Here is a 26,709-nt window from a genome sequence, read left to right as displayed (position 1 = left end):
TAGTTTTTCAGAAGTTATTTTTATTTCAAGAGAAATTTCACAAATGTTGCTCACCTAATGCTAAATGAGGGGAATGATTTGAGTGATTTAGTTGCCAATCTTTTCAATATCATCCGCATTATCGGTGTTCAAATAAGTAATATCCTTTTGAAAGTGCTTCTCGATTGTGCGACACACTGCCATGCTTTTCTCACCGTCTATCAGATTTATAGCAATTCCGGACTTTCCAAATCGACCAGTCCGACCAATACGATGTAAATATGTTTCACAATCAGCATTGCCGCGCAGATCAACAGGCAGATCGAAATTAACAACAATTGTAACTTGTTCGATGTCAATGCCGCGCGACAGGACATTCGTGGTGATGAGAACCTTCTCCTGTCCGGACCTAAAACGATCCAGTACAGCGAGTCTCTGCTCAACGGTCAGGTCGCCAGAAAGAACGGCTACGGAATGGCCATCGGCAGTCATTTTAGCTGCCAGCCATGCAGCTGTTTTGCGTGTATGACAAAATATTATAGCCTGGCCGATGCTAATGCAACCATAGATATTCTGGATTGCATTGTATTTGCCATCTTCGTTTTTGCAATTAACATAATATTGTTTTATGTTATCGAGAGATTCCTCCTCACGCATCAATCGAATTATGGTTGGCTCAGACACAATCAGACGAGCAAAGTCCATAACCTCCTTGTCATAAGTTGCCGAGAAAAATAGCATTTGACACTGTGAACTGAGCATTTTATGAATTCGGATGCATTGATCGTGATGTCCTTGCGTTGCAATCATAACGTCGGCTTCATCCAATACAAAAACACGAACTTTTTTCATATCGAACAGGCGCATTTTGAGACCCCAATCCAACATTTTACCAGGCGTTCCAATTAAAATGTGTTCTGTAATCTTTGAGTTCCGGTCAACTGAAAGTAAATTTTATTTACTATCAATATGCACAAAATCAAATGTTGCCTTACTTTCTTCACCGCGAACAGCAAATCTCAGCTTTATATCCGGACAAAATTGACCCATGCGTGCGGCCACTTCCCCAGTTTGAATCGCGAGCTCATAAGTGGGCGACAGGCACAAAACCTGAGGATGGTCCAAGGCGACGTTAACGCGACTGAGCATTGCCAAAACAAATGCTGCGGTTTTTCCCGTGCCAGATTGGCTTTGTGCTATCATATTTTGCGGCGGATCTGCAAGGAGTGTTGGCAATGCAGTTTCTTGAATTTTCGATGGCGTATTGAAGCCCATGGCGTAAATGCCCTTCAGTAGTTCCGGTTTTAGATGCAGTGCCTCGAACGTTTTAACTGAATGCAATGGCGAGTTCGGATTCTTTTGTTGAATGTCCAATGACTGGTTGGTGTTAACCAAACCCTTTCCCAATATCTTAATAAGAAGACTGGTTTCCGCTGGGTCCGCAACATCCGGTTCATTGTCCTTGCTGGCTGCTGTTGTCGCCGCCGGTTCATCTGCATTTAGGTTAATTTTCAATTTCGGTACCTCTTGGTCTTCAGCAATTTTAACCCAGTCGGTCATTTTCGATTCTTTTAATAATTTCCCTTTTAGAAGTCAAAATGTAATTGCACAAATATGTGGATAGAGACAGTCAATGCCTGATGCAGCTGTTTTCAATAAATGCGTGCAAAAAAAGTATCGATAGTAAATTAAGGGCTTCGCTTGGTATGCTGGTCATGCAAAAGCAATGAACGTAATAAGAAATCTGTAAGCTTTCAAGACGTAACCGAAGAGTTGTACTTCCAATAAGTGCATTGAACTTCCATGTAAGCCGCACTTGCGTGCTCTTGCGCTATTCATAATCAGCATATTAGTACGAGCTGAAACAATTAGTGCTGCAAATGTCTAAAAAAGTAATATATCGACATATCGATACTACAATCGGACATGTCGTTGTTCTGTGGACATATCGATATTACAATCGGACATGTCGTTGTTCTGTAATGTACATTGTACAATGTTTTTGGAAAACTTTACTGTTTTATTTTATGATATTCGCTCAAAATTAGCTATAAAATTAAAGCATTCTCAAGATAGTTAATGCGAAATCCGCAGCCTACTATAGCTACAAATCGAAAATTGGTGAACATATCACATCTAGAGGCACTAAGGTGAGGTTTCGTATTTGGTTTCAACATTTGTGAGGATCCTCCACTGGCGGTGTTGCTGCGAACGTTGCTAAACAAGATAACTGCGCAGTTATATATATGTATTCTGCACATGTATGCAAGTCCTTCGATTTTGATGCCAAGGCAAAACTATACGCTAGGAACCGAAAGAAACTGCGAACACAGCAAAAATGTCTTCGGCGGGAAATGCTGCTGAGCAAGCAGAAAATATGACGCGCTGGTTTAACGAGAAACTGTCCATAAGAGAAGAGAGCAACAACAACAACAGCAACAATTGTAACGCAAACAAATACATTGCGCCAGCAGCAGCGGCCATGCCAAAGATGTGTCCCAGCAGCACAAACAACAACCAAACCAAGGAATATAATGAAATATGTAAAAAGGCTCAAGCTGGCCACAAGATTATGATAATTATGCGCGGTCCACCGGGCAGCGGCAAGTCCACAATGGCCAAAACACTGCTACAACAAATTCATTTGCTGGAACAGCATTCGATTACGGATTTTGTGCACAGCAGCGACGATTACTTTCTCACGACGCGTGGATACCAATTTAATCCGAATCTGTTGCCAGAAGCTCACGACTGGAATAAACAACGGGTAAAGCGCAAAGCCGTCGCTGGCTGGAGTCCCATCATTGTGGACAACACGAATATAATGGTATGGGAGATGCAGCCCTATGTACAGATTGCCGTGCAGCATGGTTACCTTTTGGAGCTGCTTGAGCCCCAAACGAGCTGGCGCAATTCAGCCACAGAGCTGGCCAAGCGGAATGTCCACCAGGTGCCAAAGGACAATATAAAACGCATGCTGGATCGCTACGAGAAGACCAGCGTTGCCGAGCTAATTGGGGTAAAAATCAATTTTTTGCACATTTGCATTATCCAAGTATAATTTATTTTCTGTTAAACAGTTGCTTAAAGAAACAAAGTACACGGTGTCCTTGCCGCAGTTGCGCTCAAAGCCGCCTTTGCCAGCGTTGCCGGCACCTGCCACACCTGCGCTGCAATCGGACATCTCCAGTGCGCTGTCAAATTCCCAATCGGATGGATTTAAGCTGAATGTGAATGCTCAAACCTGGATGCCGTATGAGCAAAATGTGAACAGCTACTGGGCGCAGACGAACGACCAGCCGATGCCAGCAACAGTTGCCAGCGTTGCGGCAACAGGTGAAAGTTCGTTGTTAGATTTGTTGCGAGATGAGCAACCAACCGAAACGACAAATCCAACTGGTGCCACATCATCATCAACAGATACCAGCAACAAGGCCTTGCAGCGTCACAGCTTAAACTGCCCGAACGAGGCGGCTGGCTTTGTGGCACTCCGTCAAATATATCCGAACAAGCAGTTGGTAGGCCTCTGGGATTTGTATGTGAAATGCAACGGTGATGTGGATTGGGCAGTCGATATATTAATCAAAGAGGATGAGCTCACAGCAGACGCCGCCGACTATGCTGAGGAAGCGTTGCCCCTGGAAAGCGAAGAATTTCGATGCGATTGTAGCAGTAGCAGCAACAAGTTGCAATTGCAAACATCAGCTGTGCCGGCTGCTCCACCCACACCAGCTGTTCATAAAAGCCAAGCTAAGCCACAGCGTCAGCCGCGCACTAGACGCAACGCTGGCCTTGGTTACGCGAACCGGGAACTGCAGCTACAGATTGAGAACAGTTTTGTTTTGGGCGATGATCAGTACTCGGAGCATACGCGCAAAATACGCGACATACGCAATGGTTGTTTAGATCAACCGTTGCCCCCAGTTGAGCCGGCACCAATGGCTGCTACTGATGAGGACGATGATGATTCGGAGGATAATGCACTACTCGAAATGGATCTGGGTAAAAACTTTATTGAACAACTCCGCAGCAACTTTCAGTGGGAGGGTGAATTGCTGCCCGTAGAACCAGAGGCGTTGCCCACAAAAGTGTTTGTGCCGTACAGCCTGGCCAAGCAATTGTACATGCTTTGGATGGAAGCGGTGCACAATCAAGTTGAAGAACAGCGTCAACAAACCCTGCGCGATGATGAGCAATTCGCACGTCTGCTCAAGCATCCCAAATACGCTGAGTGCAGCGAATCGCCCGGCAACGTCAACGAGCTGCTCGATATGGAGCTGGCCTGGAGCATCTACAACAGTGAACAACAGGCGGCCAAGCAGGCAACCCAATACAAGCCCAATGATATTGCCACGCATTTGACTAAAATGAAGCTGTGCGAGAAATTTCCCGAAATACCCAGCGATACCGTGCTGCAGGTCTTTGAAGCTACTGACAACAATTATGTGAAGACCGTTGAGGTACTGGACAGCAATGTGCAGAGCGAATTAACCAGCGCTGAGCTTTACGAACAGGCGCAGCGCGAAAACGAAAAGGTAAGTGGTGCTTATAGTTATTCGATATTTAATCATAATTTCTCATCAATATACATCTCCATAACAGCTTAATCAACAAGAGCAACAGCAACAGCCTCCAACTAAGGCGCCCAGTCCACGTTCCGTAGGAAACGTCAAGTTGCAATCGCCACAATTGCACGAGGAGGCGAAATGTGCAGCATTGCGAGACTTTGAGGAGACACGTAATCTGGCCGCCCATCATGCCCAATTGAGAGCCGAGTGCAATTTGAAAGCCAAGCAGGCGATACAGCAGGGCAATGGTAGCGTGGCGCTGTACTATTCGGAGATTGCGCAGCTGCATAAGAAGAAGATCGATGTATTCAATCATCGTGCGGCCAACTGCATCATGGAAGTACACAAGCATACGCAAAACAATCCGGATTTGCTAGATCTACACTATTTGCATACCATAGAGGCGGTTAGCAGTCTCGACTTGTTCCTGGATCGCCATATAAGTGTGCTGCGCAACAGCACGCGAGTGTATAAGCATGTTTTTATCATTACGGGTCGGGGACTACATAGCGCAAATGGTGTTTCGACCATCAAGAAAAATGTGAAGGCTCGACTACAGGAGCGACGTTTGCGGTAAGTGTCTTTGCTTTTACACGATTAATATGAAATGCATAACTCTTAATAATTTATCAGCTGGCAAGAGGTTAATCCGGGTCTGCTTCGTGTCAAAGTTTTTTCTGCGTCGCGTCACTCCAAAAACTTTTGAATATTTGCATTGAGCGTCAATATATAAAGCTGTATGACTTTCAGCAACATTGGATACACAATTCATTTAAAGCCATCATATTTAGCGCTACCTCATTTTAATATTTTTTGTATAAGAATTCTTACAAAATTAACAGTCTATCGATATTTACATTCGTATTATTTTGTGTGTTCATCAAGACATTCCCCACACTTTTTAATAAGCACCTCCTATTCATTATTACAACTATTTTCTATTTGCTTTTAAGTATGTTTAACAATTAAGTTTTTCAAAATGTATATACATATATGCGTATGTATATATTTATCTTCATTTCGTATTTCCTTTACTTTATTTTTTTACTACAAATATTGAGAAAATAAGTTTTTGGGCTTTTGAAAGACCGTAATATATTTGAAATACGTGAGCTTTACTTTTAGAGTTTCTTAAATTCTCATAAAATCAGAAGTCAAAATACTAAATTTTTATTTTCAAACTAAGTTTTTGGGTTTTCGAAAGACAGAATTAATGTGCCCCTCTTTTGAATGTTTTTTTTTTTTTTTTTTTTTTGCAATTAGTATCTAATATATTTCAAAAAAGTTAGCTTTACCTTTAAGTTTCTTAAGTTCTTATAAAATTAAAATTCAAAGTACTTCCAACGATATTTATATCATCTAATATGTATAATATGCAGGAAAAACTTTACATAATGTAAGACTTGTATATATATTAAATTTAAGCCAAAAATTATTATTAAAATAGTTGCATAAGTAAACAATTGCACTATCACTTACAAAACTCAAAAACAGGTTAAAATGTGCGTAATTATGATAAGTGGAAAATATTTTGATGCTAAATACTATATTATTTCGTTAGCATACACTTTAGTATGTCGCATAACATGTGCTAGTCGCGTATGGGGTCGTGTCTCTCGTAGTTTAGGTAAAAACATTTGTGGAAATAATCTGCCTAATGATAGCTTCCGAGGCTTAGCACCTGCTTGGATCTTAGTGTAGGCTCTTCTTGATTCCCGGACTTTACTCAGGTAACTCATCCTGAACGATTTTATACGAATCGTACGTTTCGACTACCTAAAGCCATGAAAATTGAATGCCCCCTCATAAAATAAAACACACGCCATTTAATGTTTAAAACATGGAAAGACAAATGTTTTACTATTCAAACTCAGCATCAGAAATATAAATACATATAAAAATGATATTTTTAGGATACACAAAGTGTACATTAGTGCAAGCTTACACATATATCGAAATCTTAGGTGTAGAAAAATCAGGGACAGTCTAAACAAATGTGTCAGATATGGCTTTGGTTCAGGCCTGGTTTACCCTACATATGGGAACTAGGTGGGTTCATCTTGTAGTTGGTTGCATGGCGACTGATTTTCCTTGCCGTCCAGGTTCAGGCGATTCATGGCCACCAGTTCCATTAGGTTAGCCCGACTGCGTTTCGGCGTGAAACGAGTGGCAGAGTTTGAATTGGAGCCGCAACCAGCGCTTTTGTTAAGCTTCTCACGCGGCGGGGTATGCAGAAATACGCCCTCAAAAATAGTTTCCAAACTGTTGGCACGACTGATGGCACTTGTTGAATCATTTGCATTGTCGCTGGGCGCGCTGATCTGTGCATTGATCTCATGCAACGCCACAAACTCTGGGTTGTTCTGGCGGCCAGGACTGCGCTGCTGTGCCGGCTCCTGTTTTGGCGTTTCAATGTCCGACATATTTAAGTCATCAATGGGAGATGGCGTACGACCATGTGGCGAGAAGGCACGTATTTCGAAAGCGGGCAGCTCATCACAGTCGGCCGGTTCGCCCGGTTCAAAGGCCAGCGACAAGTCACTTTCGCTCTCCAGCGAGGACATCGAGCACTGAAGGATATAGGAGCTGTTTAGCTGTAGCTCAATACTGCCCATATTTATGGTATTTACCGCATCAGCATCCGATGTTGTGTCCATGTTATACGTTGAGCGTGCTGTACTTATATGCAATGCCGAGATATCGTCAAGCATTACAAATACGCGAAAAAGGCGCTGCCTGTTGATAGCTGGCCTGTCAGCGAATTGCCTCTTTTTGGGTTTCTTCGTTCGCGTGATTCGAGGGCTCTCAGCGCAGGTAGTCAATAAACTAACACGCTCTAACTTTATTGCCGCACCAGTCGGCTGGTAAACAAAATATTGTTATTTATCGAAATGCTATCGATAATTAGAAGTCCAAGTCAGTGACAGTGTGACCGTTCACTGCAAAACAAAAAATACTAAAACATGTGTGGATCAACGTTTTAATTTTAACACTATGCCAAAGAATCGTGATTATATATATACAAATAAGTATTTATGCTAAGGCAATGGTGGGAAGAACATATTCCTAATCAAGCGCTAGACAACACCTAATAACATTTTATTTAATTCGTACTATCAGCTACATTGTAGTAGTTATTATAATTTATGATGCGTATTAGGTCAACTATTTTCTCTTGATAACCGGAAGCGGCAACCTTGTTGCCCAAGTAGATCGCATAACGGATGAATTTTTCAAACTCGGCTTCTTCATAGACCAATCGCTTGTAGCGCGGATGAACAAACTGTTGTTCATCATCCAAAACAAACGGCTTTGAGTTCAAAATTCTAAAAGAAGAACATCGAGAGTTAATTTAAAAATTACTTTAAAAATTTAAAATAGTAACCAACTTGCAAAAACGTAGCGCAATCACAAGTATATTGTCAATGGTCTCCCGAAACTTGGCGCTGCGACGATTGAGCAGCGAAAAGAAGGCGATCTCCTTTAGGTATTCCACGTGACGCTGGTAAAGACCTTCAACAGAATCGACGGTGATCAGCTCATCGGTAAAAGACTTCCACGTGCCCTCCAAAGCATTTGTGACCAGATGATTCTGCAGCGTGATGACAAAATGCGACAGCTTGTGACGCACCATTTGCAGATGACGGTACTGCGATGACTGCTGCAATGGGCGACCGTGCAGCCTGGACGATTGCTGAAAGTCCAGATAGGCACGCTCCATTATGAAGCTGACGTGTCGCAGCTTTATCAAGTGTGAGAATATTTGCGCATACTTGTCCATGGTTTCCCCGCTGAATACCAGATTCAGGGGCCATTCCATTTTGCAATCAAGCTTAAATATGGACAGGACATTGATGTCCATTAGATCAAACGCCTCCGGTATATTCGTGCAATTTAAAGCGAGATTATCGGCAACCACAGCTGCACCAGTTCCATCGGCCGCTCTGTTGATGAGCGCATTGTTGAGTATGGCGTCGAGTACACCCTTTTGGCATAAGCTGTGCGGCACAACGCCAGATTCGATTTGCTCCAGGATTCCCACAATAAGCAGTGTGCCAAATTCGCCATCTAGCAAGAAGAAATATTTGCGTAGCTGGCAAAAATGCTCGAAAACGTGTTGCTCGTGGAATATGCGCAGAACCTCGTTGCGCAGCAGCGACAGGTGAGATTTAAGTGGTATCATGACCGACAGTTGCATATAACGTTTGATTATAAACGGATTATGTCCAATTTTTTGTATTTGTTCGGCGCCATTTGCCTGCGACGTATCCAATTGCAATGTGGGCAAGCTAAAGACAGGCTCTCTTTTCAAAGCCACAGCTTCGGGCTCAACCACAGCAGCTGCTGCTGTCCGATCCTCATTGTCGAGATTAGTATCACAGTTGGCACTACTATTAATACTGTTGTTATTGGCCGCATCGACCAGCTCGTTTGGAATATCAACTTCAATCTCTACATCGGATGTGGTGGACATGGGCGTTTCTGTACCAAGCGTGGACTCCACGCATAGCTTGTGCGGCTCCAATGGCAAATGCATGGCATTGCCTAAACCTCCACTGATCGTGAAGTCTCCTTCCATAACATGGCGGCGATTGCGAGCAAGTTCCGTGTCCGAATGCAGTAGACGCTTCTCGGACTCACTGGCCGCATCCTCTTCACTATTCAATGAGCCGAACGTGTTGTGTTGCTGCATGCGCTGACGATTGCGCTGTAAATCTGTGAGATCCTCGAGATTCATGTTCAAATCTGGCGGCAATTTAGTTCGCTGTACCGTACAATTAAGAACTCGCATCCTATTTCGTTCGACTTCTGTGTAGTTGCCTACGCTGGTTGTCGTCACGTCTTTCTGCAGCTGTACTTCCATTTGACATTCTTGAAACTGTTCAGAGGAATTATTGCGCATACGATTGCGAGCCATTTCCATATCGGTCTCATTCGAGTTCAGCACATCGGCCTGATCGGGGCGTGTTGTGACTGACTCTGGCTTAACCTTCGCCAGTTCCTCGGGGTCTAATTCCTCGCAAGAAACATAGCTGCGACCACTGCTTGTGCTGTCGTCTGGGCTCGTGTCCGCGACGGTCATTTGAATCGGTGCTGTGGCCTTTTTTAAGGCAGCAATTTGCTCTTCCAAACCCTCCTTCTCCTGTTTCAAGCGCATTTCTTCCAGCTGTTCGCACTTTCGCTGGTATCCTAGCTCAAACACCAGTCCCAAACGTCGCTGCTCCATACGCAACTGTTCCTGTTGCTCCCGTTGCTCATTAAGCTCTTCATAGCGTTTTTGTTTCACTGCGTTCGCCTTCAATTGCAAATCACGCTGGCGCTGCTCCCAGGCAGCAATGTGCGACTGAGTGCAGTCCCACATGCGATTACCAAAGCGTCGGCTGCTCTCTGTTTGTTCCGCTAAGATGCTTTGCATCTTAAATGGCTGGATGTTCTGCAGTATCTGCTCGTAGTGTAGCTCCAGCTCTTTTCGCATTTTCATTAACTGTTGCTCCGACAGGCATACAATCAAGTCGGGATACTTTAAATTGAAAACCGCATGCTGTAAGCCAACCACTGATTATTATAAGCCACATATATTTCAATATGTATCCATGTAACCTTACCTGAGGATTGTAAGTCTTAAGGAAACGGTTGTACTTGCCGCATTGCAGAATGGCCTGTTCGCAGCCCGCCAGAAAGCCAGGCACTATATCGGTCCGTACATAGTAGCCCTTGTCGAAAAACTCCTTGCTGCGCTCGTGCATCATCTTGTGCGGGCAACACTTGATGAAAAGCTCATTGAAGGGTTCCTCGAGCTCGCCCTGGTAAAGCCAACGCTGCAGCTGGGCGAAGTATGTGCCGCACAACGACCTCAACAGGTACATAAGCAATTGGGAAAATTCACAGTTGATGCCCACATTAATAGCTGACCAAACGAAGCTCAGCAGGCTCATTCCGCACATTCCGTTCATGCCTTCGGCGTTGTTGACTGAAATTGCACATGGATTTTTAGTTAAGCGGTAGAACAAACTTGACGTGATTTCCTCTTACGACTGGGCTCAGCCTGAAACATCTGATCCATTTGCTGCAGCATCTCCATGGCGGGACCTGCGCCGCGCAGCAGTTGTGGCAAATTGTTGACAGACAGCGATAGCAAAAAGAGTCGGCTATTCGTGAGGAACGTTATTATGGCCTGACGCATGGTCTTTAAAGAAAATAAGCGAGCTTGCACATTGAATTTATTAAATGTTTTGCGGTCTGGCCTTACTCGGTTCAAAGGACGTTCGATGCGATTTGGTGCGTGCTGCCATTGAGTACGTGCGCTCAGTCGCCGATAGGCCCTGCCAGAGGCCAGGAATGGTTCCGCAAATTCTGCCAGCACCTCGGGCAGCACAACGCTCAGTGTGATATGTGGTTTCAACATAAAATTGCCGTCGTCCGTGCAGACAATCGTATCAGATTGCAGACCAGCTAAGCAATGAAAGAATTACCAGGTTATAAAGTGAACAAAGCAAAGGCAAATATGCTCACCTGCAGCCTGCTTTAGATGATCGATGAGGAGGGGCAGCTTGATATACATCAATTGCAATGTCTGATCCTGGTGCCATTTAAGCTCGTTGCTTACAAGCTTATCCGTGACAAAATGCTTCTCAGATGTAATGGTCAGCGTTAAGCCTTTATTAGGATCGGATTCTTTTGCCGACACTTGGCCTTTGTCCCGCAACGGCAGGTTAATCTTAACACGTCGTGGTCCTCTTCTGGATTCATTTATACGCGACATGGAGTCCTTCAGCACTGAGCAGGCCAAAATGGTTTTCTTCTGGCTCTTTTGGGCACTGCGCATCACGTCCAGATCGCTCACCTGAAACTCGGACTGCCGGCGAAATTCGATGGGCTTTATTGAGTCTCGCATATTTTCCACCGATCTTAATAGGGGTGGGCCCTGTGGTCTGCCCGGGAATTGCCAATCCTGGCAGGGGTTTGGCAGCAGTCTTAGCGGCCTGGCCAGCAAAATCTTGTTTTGCCAGTATACACAGGATTTCGATGACTCTGGTTGTTGTTTTTGTTCCTCTTGAGCTGAGCATATGTTGAGAAGACAGCTTGGAATCTCGTTGCCTAGTGTGGAATTTAAATTCGCGCACTGTTCGTCCAATAGCTTCTGACACTCAGGTAGCCTATCCAATCGAGGAGGCGATGGATTCGCCGAACGTGGCGACAGCAGAGATTCGTAGATTTTTGTGCGTTTATTGGCAACTGAAGCTGGCGAAGGCATCTCTGCAGCTGCAGCTGCTTGCTCGGCTTGGGCGCGCTCATCCTGCGACAGTAGCTCGGCTATTTTGGTGACTATGTTGAAAACGCTCTCGTTGGAATTGCGAGCTGCTTCCATTCAAATAATTAATAATATTATTTAACAAAATTTAAAATTCAAAAATATTGCAAATACAAATAGCACTCGTTCTTTGCGTTGAATGTTTTGGAGATGGACAATATTTACGTAGCTGTTAATCATCAAATATATCGATAACATTTGTATGCGCGCTAATACGTTCAATTGGTACTCGTTTTAACATTTGGTATTTTATTACAGCTACATATATATATATATGAGAGCACCCTTGCAGATTTTGTAAAGGGTATCTACAAAAAAACAGTTGACAGGCGGCGCCCATCTCTAGAGTGCATTTGAACGAAGCAAATGATCGATTTGTATTTGTGCTGGGATGACATTAGATTGTTAGTTTTCAAATTTAAAATAAATAAGTGGAGAAGGCAATTTTTTTAAATCTTCATTCACATTGATTTTATTTTTTCATTCATTCTCTGAACAGTAAATTTAAAAATGTTGAACTGAACTGGTTACATCTTAAGTTTATTACGTTTTCAATAACTTACAACTACATACAATCAGGATATTATATTGTTAAATAGAACTGTTAAAAGGTTACGTGCTGCCATAATACATTCAATGTTCTTGAGATTGGCGCAAGCTAGGTGTAGCTACGAAAAATGTTATTAGAGCAAAGAAAAAAAAATAAGGAAGGAAAATGCGCAGTAATTGGGAATAAACCAAACAAAACTTGCATAGATTGTTTACAATTCGGCATAAAGAGCGCCAGCGCAACGGCTTAGTGCACATAGATCAGCCAATCTAGGAATAGACTACAATATTAGGTATAGAGCATTGGGGGGCATCAGGGTAGCTTGTGGGTGTAATAGATCTCTGAAAGCTTAGCTCGTCGTTGGGAACTTGTTGCACGGCTGTATAATAGACGTCTTCCGAGCAGGCACCGTTTCGGGCGTTGGTATGGCCTCGCCGGTGGTCACCTTATTGGCAAACACCTGCTTAACACTGCCGCCCTTCTGTTTGGCCATCTGATAATCGCCAGAATCGAAAAATTTTTGCTAAAAAAAAAAAATTAAACAAAAAGGTTATGTAGAGTTAGTTAATCTATACGAGCGAGCTGCCAACTTACGCCCTTCTGTAGACGCTTCTGAAGGAAGGCGGAATGACCGCCAGGCACTCGAACACCACTCGGATATTTCGACTTGAGCTTCTCTTCTTCGATTTTCTCCAAGTCCCTGGCATTGGCTTGCTCAGCTGTTGACTCGTTCTCCTGCGGCGTGGTTGCCGGGCTGTTTTCTTCAGTGGAGCTCATGATGTGCTGCGACAAAACATTTTAAATATCAGATATAATGTTATATATCATGTACATACAATTGTAAATTGCAAATATGGCCATAATGCAACCTAAACTAAGCAAGTGTACGTGACAAGGACAACTGAATTTAAAAAATGAGCGAAAATGGCCCGACAAAATTGCATTTCATGAAACGCACACTTGCACATGTCCATACATGTATGTACATATATGTACATACATATGTATGTATTTACATAGACTTGCTAATATATAGTGCGAACGACAGCGACGCGTAATATAATCGTATTAATCTCATGTGCAAATATTGTTACGATTTAATACTTACGCAAAATACCCATGCACACATAAGTGTATGTATATGGGAATATGACTTTTTACCTTTGTCGAGTGTGATGCGTCAAATGTGACAAGTAACTGTTGTTTTCCTTCTTTTTGCAATCAAGAACACATGTACGCCGTACGTCTTAAGCTTTTAATTGAGTTAGTACACGAGTTGGTAAGGACACACTGATGTTATGGACTATAACGCTGCTGATTTTTTCTCCCAGATACACTTTTAATGAATTAATGTATACAAATTTTAAATTTCCTTTTCTGCTTGATACAATTTGTACACTTTTTTGGGAGACGCTACGAAATAAAGTTGTCGCAGACTATTCGGAATAAGTTCATTTGACATAACGAACGAAAAGTTATGCGAGTCGGAACGTACGAACTAGATTCGTGAGTCTCGTGCAATTATATCTAATGTTTTTTTATTAATATGTTATTGTTAAATTCAATTTCTTTCATCACAACTATTAAGCAATATTTCTATTTTTCTGTACTTTATTATTTAAAAGAAACTAGTCAAAGAATGATCATTGTAAACAAAGTCAATTGTGGAGCATGGATTATGTTAACTGAATACCCCGTTGCAGCCCTAGTCGCTGTTAATGTCAGAAAATGTTAAGGTATTTGTGGCAACTCTGTTTTGTTCAACACAATCATGGTGGCAACACTAACGCCAGTCTTGCTACATTTTTTTCGAAGAACACACGTTTTGTTTTTTTGCGCGGAATTTTGAATACAATTAATATTAAATAATTAATTAATACTCACAATGAGTGCGATATCGAAATAAACTGAAGAAGAAAACGATAGGCAACAGTGTAAAAAAATACGAAGCAAATAGCAGTGCTTGTGTACTGTGTTGATAGTGTGTGTGTGCGTTTGTTTGTGTGTGTCGAGTGAGTGCGTTATAAATAAAACGCCAAGAAGCTGCGTGCAAAAAGTAGACGCCAAGAAAAATAAAGAATGTGCCCAAACACCAGTGCAAGAAATGAAACTGTTTTTATGTTGATTTTCGTTGTGTTTTTAATACATTTCTAATTATATTTTAATAAAGTAACGAAAGGCGAAAGTGCATTTTTACATGTAACGCTACTAAAGGTGAATATCGCGAGGGAAAATCATTTGCATTCTGCGACGACGAAACCAACGAATGAGGCTGTCAAAGCGTAATTGTAAAATTCCACTGTCTGGCACAGGCAACAGTCGCAGTTACAGTCGACGTCGCAGTCTGCGTTACACACATACATGCATATGCGTATATAAATGTGTTTCTATATAAAGAAAACATGAAGTTTTCTAAGGAAAATGTGTGCAAAAAATATGTATTAATAATGTGTATGTGTATTATTTTGTGCAGCTAAATTTACAAATAAACGTTTTTGTAACTTCGACCTGTAAACTTTATTTGGATTTAAGCAGAGGACACGTTCAACTTGCAACCCGCTGTGTAATGGATGCAACATCAATAATAACACAAGTTTCCCGCGATGATGAACAATTGAATGTCTATCCAAGCGACAAAGGAGGTAAGAGACAACAACTATACACATTGACAGAGAGAGAGTAAGCCCAATGACTCATGCGACAGTCCAAACGGCGTCACAACAAAGACGAAATAAAAATACTTAAAGGACAAGTGGTCACAAAGTTTGGACTGCCCCCCTTCTGACCTTAGAAATTGTTCAAGCTCCCACCCTAAAACCAGCTCAGTTGATGGCTTTTGTTTTTCTCTCACTCGCACACAGTGTGTGTTGTGTGTGTGTGTGTGTGTGTGTGTGTGTGTGTTTGTATGTATTTTTGTGCGCAGCTGTTTTCTTGCCTATTGTGAATGATCTAACCACTTGCTAGCTTCTGACGTCGCAGTTTGCAATTCTCAAAGCGCCACCTGTAATCAACTGTGACGTCATGCGCTTGACAAGTGCACGCGAACAACAAAATCAGCGGCAGAACAAATTGCGTTACTTCAACTGCCGTTCCATGTCCTAGGGATTGTCAGAGAGAGAAAGAGAGAAAGGTAGAGAGAAAACGAGCACGCCTAACAATTGAAACCGCAATTAAATTGCATACTATTTACGAAAAAAGATAAAAAGTGCGACAGGGAGAGGGCGAAACCGGTATCGACTAGTTTTCGTGAAAATAACAAACAAACAAAGCAACAGACGATTAACAAACCGTAGCTTACAAAAAAAAAAAAGCTTGAATGAAAACTGCAGAGAGCGCGTTTTAATGTCGAGAAAGAGAGCAAAAAGTAAAAAAAGTTGCATACTCTTACATATTTGTGTTTGTATGTTTGCAGTTATATGCTTAAATAACTGTGTGTATATATATATTTAAACGTATTACGTATACACATGTGTGTTTTTTTATATTTCTTTTTTATTTGTGCTGCAACAGCAGCAGCGCACAAAGTACAAGGTGGGGTCCGGCCGAGACGAGACGCGACGAAACTTGCGCCTTAAAGTAACAACAACATTTAATCTAATCTGCGGTCGCAAAAACAGACGACAACTATACTTTACACAAATGTATGTGCGTATACGTGGATGTACATATATAATTGTGTATATAAAATACACACATTTACGTATATAATGGCAGAGCGTTTAAAACTAAACAACACAATTTTTGCGGTTTGCTGCTAATTGACATCTCTCGTTTCTTGCCTAAATAAGTTTGTTCGGTTTTGAGTCGCTTTTGACAGTGCTGCCAATACAGCTCAAACTGTAAATCAAATATTTATCTATAATGGAACACACTTCCGTGTGCATACATACATACATATGCACATATGTACATACATACATATTTATGTAGCGTAGGCATTTTTTCACTCTTTGACTTGTTGAGCTTTGTGACAATAAAAGGCGGCGACGTCATCAACGCCACCCTGTCTCTCTCTGTATTGCTACGTTTGGCGTGTGTGGGTGTAAGAACAGGGCTGAACATTAGAACCGGCAAAAGATGAAATGTATGTGTGTGTGTGTGTGTTTTTTTTCTTATTCTTTTTTCTCAGTGTGGGTGCCGCCTAAGTGCTGTCTATTCGCCTGAACGCCTGACCGTCCGTTTTTAAATATTTATATGTGTATATATATATATAATATATCTTTTTTTTATGGGCAAACGCTCTAGTATCTCATTTCTCGATGGGATTGTCTGTGATTTTCAATTTCCCAAGGTCTTAAAATTAAATGACTTGCGCACGCAGACACAAAATACGAAATGCGTATTTTGCCCTTTCCAAATAAAATCCAATTTCATTGTTATTACAAATCTATGTATGTACATATGTATGTATATACTAATTTGTCAAGGTAAAGGTGTTAATAAAACAGACGAAAAAGTTAACAAAATTTATATAATTTGTTTAATATTTGATTTAAAAAGAAATTCGAAATGAAATAATTAAATTATTTGCCAATTCTTATAATATAGTTTATTTGTATGGGCACCATTTTTTTTAATAAAAATGTTTTTAAATATTCATTTATATGTTTTTGTCATTTCGTTGACATATCAGGATAAAAAGCTAAAATCATGGTCCATACGCTCGAAAGAGGTCGCGCTGCATTTGTTGCTTTTGCTCTCTTGTGTGTGAGAGATGAGAGAAAAAACTAAATTTAATTGCATTTAACGTAAGCGATGGGTAACACTGTTTAAAATAACTGTTTTCGGCTTGAGAGTTAGCGCGAACAGCTGTTTATGTAAAGAAGAAAATAATTTGCATTCAGAGTTCGAACTTTATGCAAAGCAGTATTTACTAAATATCTAAAGAAAAAAACTGTACAACTTATTTAATTAAAAGAATATTTCTATTGAATGCGAACTGCATAAGAACAAATTACAAAATCTCTTTCAACGCTTGAGATTTTCATTTTTTTTATTGACGTTATTTTGTTTTGGCTTTGAAAATGCCTATCGTAAAAACTTAAATATGTGTTAGTAAAAGAGGCTAGATGCATAATTATTAAAAAGAAATACATATATGTGTATATACAACATTTTCACATATGTTCATGCGAAAAATAAACTACATAAATGCGTACCGCGTGCTGTGCAAAAATTTTGATGGTCTCGGTAGCAAAACATTTCCTATATGTTTCTACACATTGATATATGTATGTATATACATAGCTGAAAAGGCAATAATTTATTTATTTTTGGTGCTTTCTTAGATCCATTCAACAGCTATTGCACCTGCCTGTATTCTATTCACCAGCAAAGGGGGGCGGCTTTGACGTTCAATGACCTTTGTATGGGGTTTTGTATATTCCAACCCCCAAAGCGACATCTTTGTCTAAATGCAACAAAGGGGTCGGCAGCTTTTGCTCTCCGCATGGCCCCCTGGGAGAGCTGCTCTTTCATTTGTGGCAGGTGTTTGCCGAGCTTGTGCAAACATCACGTGCAAAGTTGAGCAGACAGAAAAGAAAAATGAAAAAAAAAAAAAAAAAATGTTTACAGGTCGCTCGCCAATACAATTTTTAGACAATCTATCTCTCTCTGTGTGTGTGTGTGAACTTTTCAAAAGCTTCATAAATATGTTGAAGGTCGAGCTGGTGCCCATTTAAGGCCAGAGCGCTAAAGAATTGGTTATGATATCATATGTATGCCCAGTAGATAACAAACATTGTGAATGCGATTAGATAAGGCAGCGAAATGTTTAAAGTTGGTCCGTTCTCTTGCCATTATTCGACTTGAATTTTATTCGCTTTCCTTTTATTTGCCTTCAATTAATTATCAAAATACACAATCGCACACCAATACACACTGTGTGCATGTATTGCTGGCAAGCGAAGAATATAAATTAAAATTAACATTAAAAATATAATATTGAAGAAAAACAAAAAAATGATGATGAAAACAAAAGAAAAGCTTGTCATTTTCATTGCCATTCCGCGTCGCCAAACTCAAAATGCGAAAGTGTATTTCCCAATTGACGCGTAAGGCCGTTAAACAGTCTGCTGCGGATATCGCATTTGCATAAATGATCTGTTAATACCCTGTACAGGATCGGGTATATTGGATATGTGTCGGTGGCCAGGCAGCAGAATGCACCGCTGGACAAGCCTCTAAAACAGACGATCTGGTATTTAGAGTATATTTATGAATATTTGACTTTCATTTAAATCAACTGACAATACAGAGTAACTCCTAGTCGGGTTCACTCTTTGGCCATTTGTGTGCTCGTTTTGTTACATAAATCTTCTATTTAATTGTGTGCACGATTTTGCAAAAAGGTTACAGATGCAGACAGCTGCCGTTTTGTGTTAGCTACATGTATATATAAACAAATACATTGAACATACATCAAGTGGAACTGGTTAAAGAAAAATTCGAATGCTTGAACTGGAAACGTACTTAAAGAATCTTTAACTCAATATTTAATTATATCAAATCGTTCTGTTTCTTGATTATTTATAAGAAATTGTGCGAAATTTGTTTTGCAGACGTTTGATAGAAATGTTCAATTCAAATGTAGAATCTAAATAATTGATATAAATCAATATTAAAGAGTTTTTAGATGATGTTTAAAGAGAGCAAATGAGCGTTGCAAATGACAGAAAAGAGAGTGAGAAACAAATTGTGGGAGACAAGAAGAAACATTTCTCTAGCCTACATCAAATGTCAAATGACGAGATTTGGAGGCCCTCAAAATTACATAGAATTTAAAGAAAAGCAGTTAAAAAATATGCAATATTAATTGGATTTTTAGCATTAAGAGTCTCTGATAATGATAGAATTTCATGGCCAGATTGACAAAATTGGCAAAATTAACTGGGCTGTGGATACTGATTAAAGCTTTATGATGCATAGCCCTATTTCTGCCTGTTACCCTAACTTGCCAACTTTACAGGGTATACATTCATGTGGAATGCACTTTTAGAGTAGAGCTTTATGTATTAAATTAATGCAGTTTTCCAACTTGACAGGGTATACAGGGTATATGGAATGACAAACTTTTTATATATAATTTATGTACTTTTCCAATTTGACAGGGTATACATTTATATAGAATTTTTATTTACAGGGTATACATCTACGTTGAATGTAAATTGAGAACTTTGCATTTTTAATTTATGTACATTTCCAACTTTACAGGGTATACACTGCATGTAACTGAAGAACCTTTTATGTTTCTTTTTTTTTTATTTTTTAAGATCTAAAGTTATTTCGAAATAATGCTTAGGACTTTAAAATGTGCCACTTATTGAAAACAAAAAAACACAAAAAAACAGCACGAAATTCGTGATTGTGGTATTTCATATTTGATGTACCTGCCCACGGATTGCGTTATTTGCGATTATTACGGTCAACTGCCTGCCAAATTTGGTGTCTATTTAAATATGATCGACAAATTGTGCTCACAAAATGTAGCTATAAATGTGGACAAAATGAAAAAAAGTGTAGAAAATAGCACAAATAAAAAAACGCCCAGGCACAGAGCCAGCAAGTCAATAATTCAATTTAAAGCCTTAAAAATAGGACAAAAGCCTATTTGAGTGAGCTTGTTTGTTGTGGGCCACAGCGAGGGGGGGAGGGTGGGTGGTAGGAGGCTGCGCTTGAGTGCGCGCACCGCATACCCCGCTCGGTGGGCGTGCGCATCTGTTAAGAGCAGAGCCCACAAACCTAAATATAGATATGGCATATTCTTGGCTACATATATATATATATATAGTATGTGTGTGTGTATGTGTGTGTGTGTGTGTGTGTGTGTGTGTGTGTGTGTGTCGGCGGCCTATCAATATATTTATAAGGACCAAATGCTGTCGATGTCAGTTCAACAAGTAGGCGACAAATTGACAACGACTCGCACTGACTTTTATGCAAAGTTATGTAAAATGTTATGCATTTGGAGTGCCGTCTAGAGATGGGCGCGTGACACGACCTAACTGGCCCACTGACACGAAAAAGGCCTAAGCTTTTGTCGTTTCCTTTAATTCTTAGACACAGAAGTGAGATTGGCTGCGTTCTGCAGATATAGCTCTGATATACGAGCTATATAGTGCCTTTATGTTTCGTGCTCGTGAGCGGGGCACGCGGAGCCAGCTCTAGTGTGGACCTACTTTAAGGGGGGGGTCGTTTCACCTTTCACCTGGCTAATAATCAATGTGTGAGTGCGTGCTTCCATTACGCTTTCAACTCGTTATTGTTGTCGTTGTCGTCTGGGCTTTCATTGCTTTCATGCTTGTTGTGAAGACGTCGCCGCTCATCAAATATTCAAGTGCAGCTGCACTTCAGAATGTCGCCTAGCCCGAGGGCTGCTGGGGGGGCGCTGTTAACGGTGCTTGCTGCAAGCTCTGTTTACGCTAGCTAACGGTTCATTGAACCATGCTAATGTCTGGCTTAGCTGCTGCAATCCTGCTTGGCCAACAATTCGCAACGTGCAACATGCAACATGCAACATGCACTTCATTCATGTTTTGCCCAAGTCAAGTGCTGTTGCAAGCTTATTTCCTTTGTTCCCCACAACAGCAACAACAATGGCCACAAGAAGGAGCTGTAAAGTTGTTGGTTGGTTTAACGCTCTCTTTGGGGCCGCACCTGAGGCGCCGACCAGCAAGCAGCAGGGCTTAAAGGTCAACCGGCGACCTTCCTACCTGTGCGTGTCTCTTGTAACTGTCTGTGTGTGTGTGTGTATGCAATTATAGCATTTACCATCGATTAAACGCATGCATGTATGCTAAATTTGCGACAACACAGTCCCCCAAATACCGCCCCGACCCTCCCTAGCGTGTTTGCTGTTGTGGGTTTTTCCTTTTCACATTTCATTTCATTTGAGTTTTCCATATTGAGAAATATTCACATATCAAAAAAAAGCCACATATGAAAAGCTATTTACATGTATAATTCCATATTTATATACACCATTATATATATTTATTTAGTAATGCGTTAAATTCAACATTTCGTTATTTTAAGGGCGTATTTGGTCAGTGGGCGGAAATGGTGAAATGCAAATGACAATAAATGAAACCAAAATATGGCATTTATTTATGACATATTCGCTGTAAAAACACGAAACGTAGAAACATATAAATACTTAACAGTCCGAAGTTAACATTAAAAACATACATTCTGTTAATAAGATGTTAGCGTTGCTTGAACTAATGAGAATCGGATAGAAAGGCGATCCATATATCCATAGGATCCATAGGAACTGAGAGAGTAAATGTGGAGAGAGATGGGGACTTAAATATCAAATGCTGGAATTCAAAGCCTGGTTATATATCAATACAATACGCAAACTTTAGAAGTTTTTAAAAAGCAAATCTGATATGAATATGATTATACAATATGCCAAAGCAATGCAATGCTTGAACAACAGTTTATTGTCCAGGTATCATATTTCATCTTTCAGCCGAGCATTCGCTGCTTGTGAATTCCTTTCTTATATATATATATTCTTACATATATAAAATATCACATTTTTATATTCAATTGAAATAATCAATGTACATTCCATAAACATCAATTCATTCAAAAGTTTGTTTACTTTAATCTCATGTGGTCAACTTCTAACCGCAAGTGTAGGCATTCTCTTTATAAGCCGTAGGGCATGGAATTCCGATTTGTCAGCGTTAAACGATTTCAATAGGAAATAAATGTATTTTTTAAGTTTAGCTAGGGATTAGTTCAGTTAATCTTTTGGCTTAACTGAGTTCTGGTCAGTTTTGTATTCCTATACCCCAACTGACAAACCTAGTTCTCTAATCTCGATTCTTTATATAGATATATATATATATACATATTTATCTTAATAAAAGATTATATTTCTTTTAGAAGATGTGGATCGTTTAAAGCCACAAAAACGGGGAATACTACAATCGTTACTTTGCTGCTGGCGTCGAAATCGAACGAAAACAAATCAGAATGGCACACAGATCGATGGTTCAACAACACCGCCACCCTTACCGGACCAACAAAGGTACCTACTACCTCAGGTTAGGCACTCCGATATGCATAGAAAGTGCATGGTCATCGATTTGGACGAAACTCTAGTGCACAGTAGTTTTAAGGTATGCAGACAGATCGAAGCATTATCACAACTACTTCGTATGATAACTGATATACATCTTTACCCTTACAGCCTATACCTAATGCCGATTTCATAGTGCCTGTAGAAATCGATGGCACCATTCATCAGGTTTATGTGCTAAAGCGACCGCATGTCGACGAGTTTCTACAAAAGATGGGTGAACTTTACGAGTGCGTTCTGTTTACAGCATCACTAGCCAAATACGCAGATCCCGTTGCGGATCTGCTAGACAAGTAAGTAATATCATATATCAATAAGATATATATAAGTAGACGGTACAAATATATATTCCTTCATAACTAATAACTGATCTTAATTAATTTCATTCTACAATTGCAGATGGAATGTGTTTCGTGCAAGACTCTTTAGGGAATCGTGCGTTTATTACAGGGGTAATTACATAAAAGATCTAAATCGTTTGGGAAGGGATTTACAAAAGATTGTCATCGTTGATAATTCACCGGCCAGTTATATATTTCATCCCGATAATGCAGTAAGTAATGCAGAGAATATAGAAATCAGCACTTAATATTTTATATTTTCTTTAATTGCGTTTGACAGGTTCCTGTCAAGTCCTGGTTCGACGATGTCACCGACTGTGAACTGCGCGAGCTGATACCGCTCTTTGAGAAGCTAAGCAAAGTTGATTCCGTCTATTCGGTGCTCTGCAATTCGAACCAGCCGCTGAACAATCAAACGCACGAGCTGCAGCAGTCGCCGCAGCAGCACCAGCAACAGCAGCAACAGCAACAGACCATCTCTGCCACAACAGTTATTACACAGGCGAGCACGCTGTCTGCACCGACCATGCTGAATGCTGCACAACAGCAGCCGCAGCAGCAGCAGCAGCAACTGCAGCTGTCCAGTCCGCCCAGCCCACAGAGCGAGCTGCTGCAGAAGACGTAACATCAGTGGGAATTAATGTTTATAAATATATGATAAAATTTATACATATTATGAGACCAAGCAAAAGCAAACAAGCAAAGCCTGCAAAACAATACATAACTATGCGCCGACACACACACACAAACCCTACACACACACACACACACACACACGCCAACTACAATAACAATAAAAACATTGCTACACTTATATAAAAAATGCAAACAATCCTCTTTATGGCATTGCTTTGTAACCCTTCCTAGTATAAGCTCAAGTTTTTATTTTTTAATACTATTTACAAAGCACATTTGTTATTTATTTTATCTTATTTGATTTTTTTTTGGCTCTTTGCTTTGTTATTTGTTTTTTACATATGTGCGTGCGTGTGTAATTTTTATAAACGAAAGCAAAGATACGCCACGCTTACCCATTGTACTGGGTATTCTACCCACTTCTAATATTTAAAAACAAAAGCAAACATACATAAATACCTATGTATAACTAATAATCATTGAACTTTTATATACACCATATATATATATATATACATATTTTAAGTGCGTATATTTAACAAAAAATAATAGCAAGGGGAAAAACTAAGCAAGCTAAAAGATATAAAACAGCTAACAAAAAGAAAAAAAAAAACCAACAAAAAAAAAATGAAAAAATAAAAAGAATAACTATACATATGGGCAGAGAGATAAAATCAAATTCAAAATAGCATATATTTATATATATTTTTTATTAAAGCGAAAAACAAAAAAAAACACATACTTAAAGAAAAAGAAATCAATTTACGTGTACTACAAAAATTTATATATACATCTTATATATAATAATGATATATATATATATATATATATATAGATTAGGCGTATGTATACACCACTTTGCTTAAGCTAAGGCATGTATAAATATTTCGTAAATTTATTACCACGTTTATGCGCTTGTTTCCTATTCGTGATTTTCCGTTAAAAGTCCAAAAATTGTAAGCAACATTTTCTGCCGCATGGCTAATCACGCATACGAAGCTTGCCATAAACGTAGTTTAATTTATATCATGCCCAACAAGGGCAAACACATACACACACGAATGCTACAATTATTTCAATTTGTTTTAGCATCAATTTATAAATTAAATACCAATTGAATCGTATGCCACTTGTTGGGCATCCAAAGTCTGCGGCATGCACGCAGTTAGCTGCTTAAAGGGCAAAATAAAAAAGGGCGCTGCGTTTATACGTTTCTCAATATCATGTATTCTCGAATTCGCAATAATCTAAAAGCACAATTAACGGTTTCTCACATAAATGAAAATATGCACAAAACATATCCATCAACTTGAAATACAAAATATCGACCGTGTTAGGGTATCAAATCAAATTTGTGAGCTTAAGTTCCTTGAAAACATGAAGAACACAAAAATCAATCAATTGAGATTCTTGATGTTGGGTTGCGTGTAAACGCAGCTCTATTTTTTTTTTAGCGGGCTTTTTAGCTTTATATATATATATCTAAAAGGCAAATCATATACACTTAAACATTTATATTTAATTTGCTTTTCCTTTAACAAGTGCGCTTATGAAACGCATTGCAATATTTCATCTTCTATATATCTAACTCTTTAAACCCTTCTACCCAATGCTAACGTGCGGACATGTTTCGTGTTTTCTGTGCAGGCAGTTCAATACCATTCTAACTCCGACCAAGTAAATAATAGAATACAACTAACGGCATATATATATATATACATATATATGTATATTCTCGTAAGAAACACTTATATTGAGCTCAAGCTGGCCACGCCGCAACCCACCTAAATATAATATATATCTATGTATATATATTTATATATGCATAAGTATATAAATATATGTATGTATATTGATGCGACTACCGTTAAAAAAAGTAGAAGAAAAGACGCTAACGCTACCCACAACGTGAACACACCGACCAGTGCCGTCAGGGCTTTCCGATCGTACGACATGTTTCTGTCATGTTTCTACACACTCTAATTCTCAACTAGTTTTTGCAAACATTTCTAGTGCATAGGCTTTTTTATATATACTTTAACTGATAACAATACAAAATTCTGCACGTTGTAAACGCGCTACATTCTCATCATATAATTTGCATGGAAGCAAGAAAATTGACCATAGGGCATACTTAAACAAAACAAAAAATGGATATTTCATAATATTGTATATCATTTACACCTGCTGCTAAAATTGTAATAAACGTTAGCAACTAATAACAAGCAAAATTTAAGTATAAAATGCGATAATGATAATGTATTTTAATAATACATATATTTAACTGTTTTACATTAAATAACAAAACAAAAAAAAAAACAATAATAATAAAAAAGTATAAAACAAAAACCGAGCAAAACTTAATTTATCATAAAGTTAAAAATTCTATTTTTAAAACGAGCCTATAAATGTAACGCATAAATGTCGAAAAAAAAAAAAAAAACAAAAAACAAAACAAATCAACTTAAATCTACAAAATATTATGTCAACAAAAAATAAAACAAACAAACAAAAAAAATTAAAACCCAAATAAATTTGATTTTTACTAAACTCATTTATTGGTTTTGTGTGTGAAGTTTTTAACTAATGCCAATTGTGAAACTAAGTAAATAAAGTAAACTGCCGCAAGATTAAAACAAATCCAATTACATTTCGAATGTTCATCATGTTCAAATCCAATTACATTTCGAATGTTCATCACGCTGGGAAATCTTCTCTGTAAGTTTCTCAAATTCTTATTATATAGTAAAACTAAAAACTAAACACACATTAGCTATTGTTTTCGAATTTGGAATAAAGTACTATTTATTTTTAAATTTTAACGCACATTGTTACATACACCTCGCATTTCGCTCTACATACTATTTAATACACATATTTTGTCTTGAACTTAGTGGATAAACTTAAGACATGGGCAATTGATTTGTTTGTTTTTTTTTTTTCACACATTTTATTACATTTCCTTTGTAGTCTTCTGAAAGCGTTTGTCAATTGCATCTCAACGGGGCAAGCAAAAGAATTATAAAAATGTTTTAACAAATAACTTTGTAGCAAACCGCAGAGTGAAAATTACGCTTTATCGCCTTTTTTTCTTTCTTTGTATAATCTCAAATACAAAATACATCGAAAAGTTTTGAGTTATTTAGATACATACACATATATTTATTTAGTTTATTTAGAAATTGTTCTTTAGGTGATCTATACTTCATATATTCAATTTGTTATTTAAATTT

At 39.2% G+C, this 26,709-nt stretch overlaps 6 protein-coding genes across 8 annotated transcripts; 2 read left to right on the top strand and 4 right to left on the bottom strand.

Moving 5' to 3' along the window:
* On the bottom strand, positions 1-1,640 carry Dbp80 (putative ATP-dependent RNA helicase Dbp80). The gene is made up of 2 exons (XM_002047668.4): positions 975-1,640; positions 1-920 (listed from the first exon to the last, which is right to left on the bottom strand). Exons 1-2 carry the CDS (start codon positions 1,537-1,539, stop codon positions 88-90), a joined length of 1,398 nt encoding a protein of 465 aa, XP_002047704.1. The 5' UTR covers positions 1,540-1,640; the 3' UTR covers positions 1-87.
* Positions 1,641-1,934: 294 nt separating this feature from the next.
* On the top strand, positions 1,935-5,399 carry LOC6622563 (uncharacterized). Its single transcript, XM_002047667.4, has 4 exons — positions 1,935-2,998; positions 3,060-4,514; positions 4,582-5,120; positions 5,181-5,399. The coding sequence occupies exons 1-4, from the start codon at positions 2,318-2,320 to the stop codon at positions 5,251-5,253; spliced, it is 2,748 nt and encodes a 915-aa protein (XP_002047703.2). The 5' UTR covers positions 1,935-2,317; the 3' UTR covers positions 5,254-5,399.
* A 973-nt stretch (positions 5,400-6,372) lies between these two features.
* LOC6622572 (uncharacterized) lies at positions 6,373-7,436 on the bottom strand. Its single transcript, XM_002047666.4, has 2 exons — positions 7,178-7,436; positions 6,373-7,117 (listed from the first exon to the last, which is right to left on the bottom strand). Exons 1-2 carry the CDS (start codon positions 7,256-7,258, stop codon positions 6,593-6,595), a joined length of 606 nt encoding a protein of 201 aa, XP_002047702.2. The 5' UTR covers positions 7,259-7,436; the 3' UTR covers positions 6,373-6,592.
* A 200-nt stretch (positions 7,437-7,636) lies between these two features.
* Grip163 (gamma-tubulin complex component 6) lies at positions 7,637-12,020 on the bottom strand. The gene is made up of 6 exons (XM_002047665.4): positions 11,061-12,020; positions 10,798-11,000; positions 10,581-10,734; positions 10,154-10,518; positions 7,937-10,089; positions 7,637-7,873 (listed from the first exon to the last, which is right to left on the bottom strand). Exons 1-6 carry the CDS (start codon positions 11,914-11,916, stop codon positions 7,651-7,653), a joined length of 3,954 nt encoding a protein of 1,317 aa, XP_002047701.1. The 5' UTR covers positions 11,917-12,020; the 3' UTR covers positions 7,637-7,650.
* Positions 12,021-12,378: 358 nt separating this feature from the next.
* Positions 12,379-14,021, bottom strand: endos (endosulfine alpha). The gene is made up of 3 exons (XM_002047664.3): positions 13,571-14,021; positions 13,004-13,192; positions 12,379-12,932 (listed from the first exon to the last, which is right to left on the bottom strand). The coding sequence occupies exons 2-3, from the start codon at positions 13,184-13,186 to the stop codon at positions 12,759-12,761; spliced, it is 357 nt and encodes a 118-aa protein (XP_002047700.1). The 5' UTR covers positions 13,187-13,192; positions 13,571-14,021; the 3' UTR covers positions 12,379-12,758.
* Positions 14,022-14,206: 185 nt separating this feature from the next.
* Positions 14,207-24,134, top strand: hzg (CTD small phosphatase herzog). 3 transcript variants are annotated; one of them, XM_002047663.4, is made up of 6 exons: positions 14,207-14,623; positions 14,883-15,051; positions 22,307-22,539; positions 22,611-22,792; positions 22,899-23,052; positions 23,121-24,134. In XM_002047663.4, the coding sequence occupies exons 2-6, from the start codon at positions 14,976-14,978 to the stop codon at positions 23,463-23,465; spliced, it is 990 nt and encodes a 329-aa protein (XP_002047699.1). In that variant the 5' UTR covers positions 14,207-14,623; positions 14,883-14,975; the 3' UTR covers positions 23,466-24,134. The 3 variants fall into 3 exon arrangements, with proteins under 3 accessions (XP_002047699.1, XP_015030611.1, XP_070063911.1); XM_015175125.3 differs by having other exon boundaries at positions 14,208-14,623; positions 22,304-22,539; XM_070207810.1 differs by having other exon boundaries at positions 14,208-15,051; positions 22,304-22,539.
* Positions 24,135-26,709: the final 2,575 nt, after the last annotated feature.

Source organism: Drosophila virilis, chromosome 3, assembly GCF_030788295.1.
Source record: "Drosophila virilis strain 15010-1051.87 chromosome 3, Dvir_AGI_RSII-ME, whole genome shotgun sequence".
Classification (NCBI taxonomy): Eukaryota; Metazoa; Arthropoda; class Insecta; order Diptera; family Drosophilidae; genus Drosophila; species Drosophila virilis.
Note: the sequence above shows the minus strand (reverse complement) of the source record. Positions and strands in the feature narration are given on the sequence as shown.